At 37.7% G+C, this 8,203-nt stretch overlaps 1 protein-coding gene across 1 annotated transcript; it reads left to right on the plus strand.

Annotated features, from left to right (window-relative positions):
• Nucleotides 1-1,996: 1,996 nt before the first annotated feature.
• LOC110443286 lies at nt 1,997-7,704 on the plus strand. The gene is made up of 3 exons (XM_021487423.1): nt 1,997-2,824; nt 3,000-3,155; nt 6,776-7,704. Exons 1-3 carry the CDS (start codon nt 2,227-2,229, stop codon nt 7,075-7,077), a joined length of 1,056 nt encoding a protein of 351 aa, XP_021343098.1. The 5' UTR covers nt 1,997-2,226; the 3' UTR covers nt 7,078-7,704.
• The last annotated feature ends 499 nt before the right edge of the window (nt 7,705-8,203 follow it).

The following is an 8,203-nucleotide window of genomic DNA, read 5'->3' on the forward strand; positions in this document are numbered from 1 at the left end:
AAAGAATTTTGATTCGACGATTTTTGCAAAATTTATGAACTTTTGTTCATTTCAGTATTTTATTTTTTTGTCTGAAGATTTTCTCCTACATTTTTATAGCATATCAGCTAACCACTCTTAGAATGATGCAAATCTTATTTCAATGTAAGAAAGTATATAACGCTATATGGCATTCGACGGGCGTATTTTGTTCCGCCCCGCGGTACTCTTGTTGTTTAAACATTTGCAGGTCCGCCAGGATTTATACCCGAAAGTGTTACATTTATAAACGGACAAACCGGTTGTTCCGCAATTCTCAAAATTTGTCGGGATTTTATCTTTATAATGAATGTATGTGCTTGCCAAAAAGTTCATTGTTAATCATAACGAGAACAATTGGATTTGTTCGACTTAATCTAATCGCCCAGACCTGAATGTTGTACAAAATAGCGTATAGTCTCCAGAATAATTAAGTCGTAAAACCGTGTTTATACCCCACCATAAAGTTAGGGACTAGAGTGGTGGGAATACCAGATTATCCCACCCTTAACAGGTACATCTTCCGTTTTAGCCGAGAGAGATCAGCTTTTCACTCCCTATGGGTAGATAGCCTCGTGCAAAATAGCACGCACTAAATTGTGACGCTATATATAACGTGAATGGCGATTGTGACGTCGTAAAAAGGCGAATGGCGAATATACTAGTATGACTACTGTCAGTTGAGTTGTGTCTGAAATAATAGAATGGGAGAAAAATAAGCATCCTCTACCTTGGTGATGAAACTAGAGAAATCTCCCACTCTCGTATTGGAGATTTCTCTGTCGCACCCTGAATGTAGGGGGTGATTCTATTAATCAGGAGGGTGAGTGTCCGTCTGCTGACTGAAAGTGATCCGACGCACTGTTATTTACTTTCCCGATCTATTTTAGCTCACCTGGCTCAAAAGTCCAAGTGAGCCTACTACGTTGTGCGGGCATCCCCGATACTACAGGGGTTACCTCACTTTCGCTCTCTGCATCCCTGGAATATGTCATAGCAAAATTGAAGGCTTCGTTTGCGCCACATTGTGGATGAGACGAGCAGACTTCACAAGAATCTCACGGTCTCGTAACGGTACAATAGACTGGCTTTGAAGTCGACTGTCACTCCTTTGTAATTTCAATAATTTGCCTAGCGATTGGTCATGTTTCTTTATCCGAGACCAATCAAATGACTAACCGTTTGCCTTCAATTTTGCTATAATATATTCCAGGGGCGCAGAGAACGCAAGTGAGTGTAACCCCTGGATTATCGAAGATGTTGTGCGTAACCAAGAAATAGGGTGATGCTATTAAGTTAGTAATATTCTAGCGTGAATTGAATGACATTGACCCGCTTTCAATGTCACAAGGTGTCAAAATATGTGAAGACGACTTCTTGTGAATAATAGGGATTTGGGGTGATGCTTAGTACGAAATCCCTATGTTAACACTGTACAAGCATGCTGAATCCTCCGAAAGGCGAATATCTGGAATCGGCTGGGTTTAGTATGTACAATTATAAGTGTGAAGAAAGGCATTTCAGACCCTAAATAGACGTAAAACAAAATTAAACCAAACCTTACCAAACACTGGCTGTTTTTACCGAAATGTCATCATGATTGGTTGATGAATCATCACGAGACCATTTTTAACAAATGAAGTAATGGCCGTAAGGTCTGTGTAACCAACCCTATAATTGTAGTTTTTTTCTAGCGCGATAAACGGCGATATCGTGACATTTGTTGTAAGACACTTCTATATTAAGCTGTGTTGAGCTCCCAATGTATACGTCCACCCGGTTGGGTGAACATGCCAGGTGAACACCATTGTGAGCGCTATACACTGTGGTCACGAGTATGTATACATATGTTTAAATAATAGTGTAGACTAGGAGCCTTCCCATTGGCAGACTTATTCTGTTACATGTACTTTAAAAAACCACGACAGTAATGCTGTTTGTCATGGTGCTATTTAAATGATTTTGAATCGACCGGCTTACTCGGTATATGGTAGGGAAACCAGGTTATACCTGTGCGTCATCACGGTGTATAGAAAAGCTTGGTAGTGGAAACTTCCTGTCAGTATCGATCTTCCCCTCCAAAGCAGGTATATCTCCTGGTATCGACAGGTAGTCAGGCTAGTCAGCATCTCATTATAGTACCAAGGTAAAGACCGGGAACCACAGGCCTTATTGTTTCGGAGGATTGAGGAATAACACATTTTCGAAATGGAGGTTTCCCGTCAGCTTCTCGTTATTGGGTTAATTGCCACAGTGGGTTTGTTGATGAAAATAATCGTGTTTACCAGTCCCGGTTGGGCTGGCGTTCATGTTCCTGTGAAGAAAGAGAATCCCATGTTCATGGATGACATGGTCATGCCGCCCTGTGATGACGGAAGTAATTCCGAAATTCCAGAGGGTGCTCCGACAGACCAGAAGCGTCCACCTCTTCCCCCCTGCGACAAGGTGATGCCCGAGAAGAAGGGAGGTATGATGCCGATGCCTTTTGAGCATAGGAAGAAAGACAAACACCACTGTGGTCCCGGCATCCACATGTCCCTTGGTCTGTGGTACACGGTCACATGTACTCAGGTCAGTCATACAAAAAAGCCAGCCGCCCCAACACCTACCCCAGAATGGATCATAGATCGCAAGAAACGCAGCCACCATGATAGCTCAGAAGAGAGGGACGATGACGATGACGATGACGATGACGACAAAATGAAGAAGGAATGTCACGTCACGTCCTACAAACATGCAGATGAAGTTGCCAACAATCTTCCTGCTGAAACTAGGTCTTTGGGCAATTTAGTCCGCAACATTGCGAGTAAGTAGATTTTTTCTTTGGTTAAATCTCCGATATATCTTTACTGGAGATGCATTCTAATGTTAACATGAACAGGGAATGGATGGAATATAACCACAATGCCAAAAATAACTGTTGTTTTCTCAATTAGAGATATTTCGTTTAACACCAGAATATGATATTCTGTTTCTGACAGTGTACACCGACAAGATGCTGTGCGAGTTCCGAGTAGAGGCTTCAATCGGACTCGGCATGTCCTTCCTGGGGATCATCGCCCTTTTGGTGTACGCCAGAGGTGGAGCTAGGAGCCGCTGGAGCGCCATCCTGTCCTTCATGTCCCTCCTCACCTCGGGTAAATAGTTTTCCTGAATTCTTTCATCAATACCTTTTTACTAGTATGTCACGATACCGTTTTTCAAACAATTTGCAGGTTTCAATTAACTACCTTTTTATACAAAAGGCATCCGAATCACATATCAAGATATGCATTTCTCACAATACTAGCTCTTATGTCCATGATTCATAAATGAGTAAAATGGATGGGAAGAGCGACAACGATTTTCTTCAGGATTTTTTATTTGTTATGTTGACAGTGAATTAACGAATTTATGTTTAATAACACGTCTATCAAATTAAATATAGATGAACATCGGACGGAAATGAAGGTGAATTGACACTCGTACTAGATACATAGATGTTGGACATAAATGATGGTGAATTGACATTCGTACCAAATACATGAACATGAAGGTGAATTGACAACCATACTAGATACATATAGATATTGGACATGAATGAAGGTGAATTGACACTCGTACAAGATACATGTAAACGTTGAACATAAATGAAGGTGAATTGACACCCGTATAAGATACATATAGATATTGAACATATATGATGGTGAATTGACACTCGTGCTAGTTACATATAGATATTGGACATAAATGAAGGTGAATTGACACGCGTACTACTTACATATAGATATTGGACATAAATGATGGTGAATTGACGCTCGTACTAGTTACATATAGATATTGGACATAAATGAAGGTGAATTGACACGCGTACTACTTACATATAGATATTGGACATAAATGCAGGTGAATTGACACTCGTACTAGTTACATATAGACGTTGAACAGAAATAAAGGTGAATTAAAACTCGTACTAGATACATATAGATATTTGACATAAATGATGGTGAATTGACACTCGTACTACTTACATATAGATATTGGACATAAATGCAGGTGAATTGACACTCGTACTAGTTACATATCGACGTCGGAAATAAATGATGGTGAATTGACACTCGTACTAGTTACATATAGACGTTGAAAAAAAAAAAAGGTAAATTAAACCTCGTACTAGATACATATAGATATTTGACATAAATGATGGTGAATTGACACTGGTACTAGATACATGTAAACGTTGAACATAAATGAAGGTGAATTGACACCCGTATAAGATACATATAGATATTGGACATAAATAAAGGTGAATTGACACTCGTACTAGACTAGATACATGTAAACGTTGGACATAAATGAAGGTGAATTGACACTCTTACTAGATACATGTAAACGTTGGACATAAATGAAGGTGAATTGACACGCGTACTACTTACATATAGATATTGGACATAAATGCAGGTGAATTGACACTCGTACTAGTTACATATCGACGTCGGACATAAATGATGGTGAATTGACATTCGTACTAGATACATATAAACGTTGGACATAAATGATGGATATTTGACACTCGTACTAGATACATATACATATTGGACATAAATGAAGGTGCATTGACACTCGTACTAGTTACATATCGACGTCGGAAATAAATGATGGTGAATTGACACTCGTACTACTTACATATAGATATTGGACATAAATGCAGGTGAATTGACACTCGTACTAGTTACATATAGACGTCGTTCATAAATGAAGGTGAATTGACACTCTTACTAGATACATGTAAACGTTGGACATCAATGAAGGTGAATTGACACTCGTACCAGTTACATATAGATATTGGACATAAATGAAGGGGAATTGACACTCGTGCTAGATACATGTAAATGTTGAACATAAATGAAGGTGAATTGACACCCGTATAAGATACATATAGATATTGGACATAAATAAAGGTGAATTGACACTCGTACTAGAGACATGTAAACGTTGGACATAGATGAACATTAATTGACACTCGTACTAGATACATGAAAACGTTGGACATAAATGAAGGTGAATTGACACTCGTACTAGTTACATATCGACGTCGGAAATAAATGATGGTGAATTGACACTCGAACTAGATACATATAGATATTGGACATAAATGAAGGGGAATTGACACTCGTGCTAGATACATGTAAATGTTGAACATAAATGAAGGTGAATTGACACTCGTACGAGTTACATATAGATGTTGGACATAAATGAAGGTGAATTGACACGCGTACTACTTACATATAGATATTGGACATAAATGCAGGTGAATTGACACTCGTACTAGTTACATATAAACGTTGGACATAAATGATGGTGAATTGACGCTCGTACTAGATACATATAGATATTTGACATAAATGATGGTGAATTGACACTGGTACTAGATACATGTAAACGTTGAACATAAATGAAGGTGAATTGACACTCGTACAAGATACATGTAAACGTTGAACATAAATTAAGGTGAATTGACACTCGTACTAGATCAATATAGCTATTGGACATAAATGAAGGGGAATTGACACTCGTACTAGATACATATAGATATTTGACATAAATGATGGTGAATTGACACTGGTACTAGATACATGTAAACGTTGAAAATAAATGAAGGTGAATTGACACTCGTACTACTTACATATAGATATTGGACATAAATGAAGGGGAATTGACACTCGTGCTAGATACATGTAAATGTTGAACATAAATGAAGGTGAATTGACACCCGTATAAGATACATATAGATATTGAACATATATGATGGTGAATTGACACTCGTGCTAGTTACATATAGATATTGGACATAAATGAAGGTGCATTGACACTGGTACTAGTTTCATATAGATGTTGGACATAAATGTTGTGAATTGACACTCGTACTAGTTACATATAGACGTTGAACAGAAATAAAGGTGAATTAAAACTCGTACTAGATACATATAGATATTGGACATAAATGAAGGTGCATTGACACTGGTACTAGTTTCATATAGATGTTGGACATAAATGTTGTGAATTGACACTCGTACTAGATACATATAAACGTTGAACAGAAATGAAGGTGAATTGACATCCGTATAAGATACATATAGATATTGAACATAAATGATGGTGAATTGACACTCGTACTAGTTACATATAGATATTGGACATAAATGAAGGTGAAGTGACACTCGTACTAGATACTAAATAGACGTTGGACGCAAATAAAGGTGAATTGACATTCGTTCTAGATACATATAAACGTTGGACTTAAAAGAAGGTAAATTGACACTAGTATATGCAGGTGGTAGTTGTCATATCTGGAAAGTTTCGTTGAAATCGGTCCATTACTTTAGAAGGATCTGTCCGGACAAAAATGTAGTACGGACAGACAAGCTGATTCCAGTATACCCCCTAACTTCGTTGCAGGTGTTATAATGAAGGTGAATTGACACCCGTATTAGATATATATAAACGTTGGATGCAAATGAAGGTGAATTGACACCCATACTAGATACATATAGGCGTTGGACATACATGAAGATGAATTGACACTCGTACTAGATATATATAGACGCTGGACGCAAATGAAGGTGAATTGACACTCGTACTAGATATATATAGACGTTGGACGCAAATGAAGGTGATTTGACACTCGTACTAAATACAAAAAGATATGAGACTCCTAGTTATGTACATACATAAAGACATTGTCCTTTTCCTATTTGACCACTGATTGTCGTTACAGGTGTTATCTACCTCGTTGCTGTGGGCAAGGTTGCGTCTATCCTCATCATGGCACACAAGTACCTGGAATACGAGATGAGCGATCTCAACGTCCACTTCAGCGTCCCATGGTGCCTCATCGTTGCCGTGGTTGGCGCGTTGTTGACCTTGGTCGCCACTTTCGGAATACTTCTGGTTTTGTCCAGGGGACACAACAGCCGTGACATCGCTAAGCCATACGCAGTGAACGTGAACGAGAATGGAAAATATGAGCGTTTCGTCAATGACGACGCCGGACCACTTCCCCTGAAAGTGAAATTTTGAGAAGGAATTTCACGAAAGCCGTGATATTTTGTTCTTTTATGACTTCTTATTGTTATCAGAAAAAAAACATTATTCTAACATGTAACGACAACGTGGAAATTTGTAGGTGAACCCGTTGATGAGGATTCAAGATGTTGGCGGGAAGGAAATCTGTTTTTATAGAACTTTGATAATTGATGCAGTGATAATCCAGAGCAGGGTCTAACCGTCCACAAATAAAGATGTACTTTCAGTGATCTAATCGACTTGCTTCTGAAAATATTTCTCAAAACTTCCGAGAAAACGGTGTTTTTTTTGTGTACAGTCTTGTCATTGTCGTTTTATTTTGCTATTTTGTAAAACTGCTTATACTTATAAGCTGCTGAATGCTTAAACACATTTCAATATTTATCACGCTTTTTCTCGGTAGATAATATCAATCTCTTTGTTTTTGTTCCAAAAGTAAAATGTTTTATCATTAAAAGTTACAAGTTGCGTCCCTTACTTTCGAACCAGTCATTACCAAGGTTGTAATGATTATCAAATTTCCTGCAGGCAATTTTTTTTACAGTTAGACGGATTGATGTTAGAATTCATGACATTTTGTTATATTTTGTATATCTGGAATAAAAACTTGTTAATTTTTCATCATGGTGTTGATATTTCATGACCTATTGATAACTTAATATATATTAGTTCTCGCCACATTCTTATATCCTAGAAATGGTATATATTTTCGAAAACGGTTCACAAGTCTTTGATTTCAATTTGGATTTTAGGTAGATAAAAGAAGTTTGATTGGCTAAAAAGTAATATATTGTAAGAATTTGTCAAAATTATGTTTTCTGTGTTTTTTTACCTCAATTCTAACGTCATTAGATGTCATTCAATAGTTGACATTTATTTATCATGAAAAACAGGTAAAATACAGGTAAATACTGCCAATCCTCAATCGTACCGCACCAATATGGTCGGAATTGTCTTCAGTAGTTCTTGTGGAGACGACAGAACTTTTAACAATGGAGACGACAGAACTTGTAACAATGGAGACGACATAACTTTTAACAATGGAGACGACAGAACTTGTAACAATGGAGACGACAGAACTTTTAACAATGGAGACGACAGAACTTGTAACAATGGAGAC

Source organism: Mizuhopecten yessoensis, unplaced genomic scaffold, assembly GCF_002113885.1.
Source record: "Mizuhopecten yessoensis strain PY_sf001 unplaced genomic scaffold, ASM211388v2 scaffold716337, whole genome shotgun sequence".
In the NCBI taxonomy this organism is placed as follows: domain Eukaryota; kingdom Metazoa; phylum Mollusca; class Bivalvia; order Pectinida; family Pectinidae; genus Mizuhopecten; species Mizuhopecten yessoensis.

Coding starts and splice junctions, on each gene's coding strand:
- LOC110443286 (XM_021487423.1), top strand. CDS start 2,227: ATGGAGGTTTCCCGTCAGCTTCTCGTTATTGGGTTAATTGCCACAGTG. Junction 2,825..2,999: donor TTTAGTCCGCAACATTGCGA/GTAAGTAGATTT, acceptor TGTTTCTGACAG/TGTACACCGACAAGATGCTG. Junction 3,156..6,775: donor CATGTCCCTCCTCACCTCGG/GTAAATAGTTTT, acceptor TTGTCGTTACAG/GTGTTATCTACCTCGTTGCT.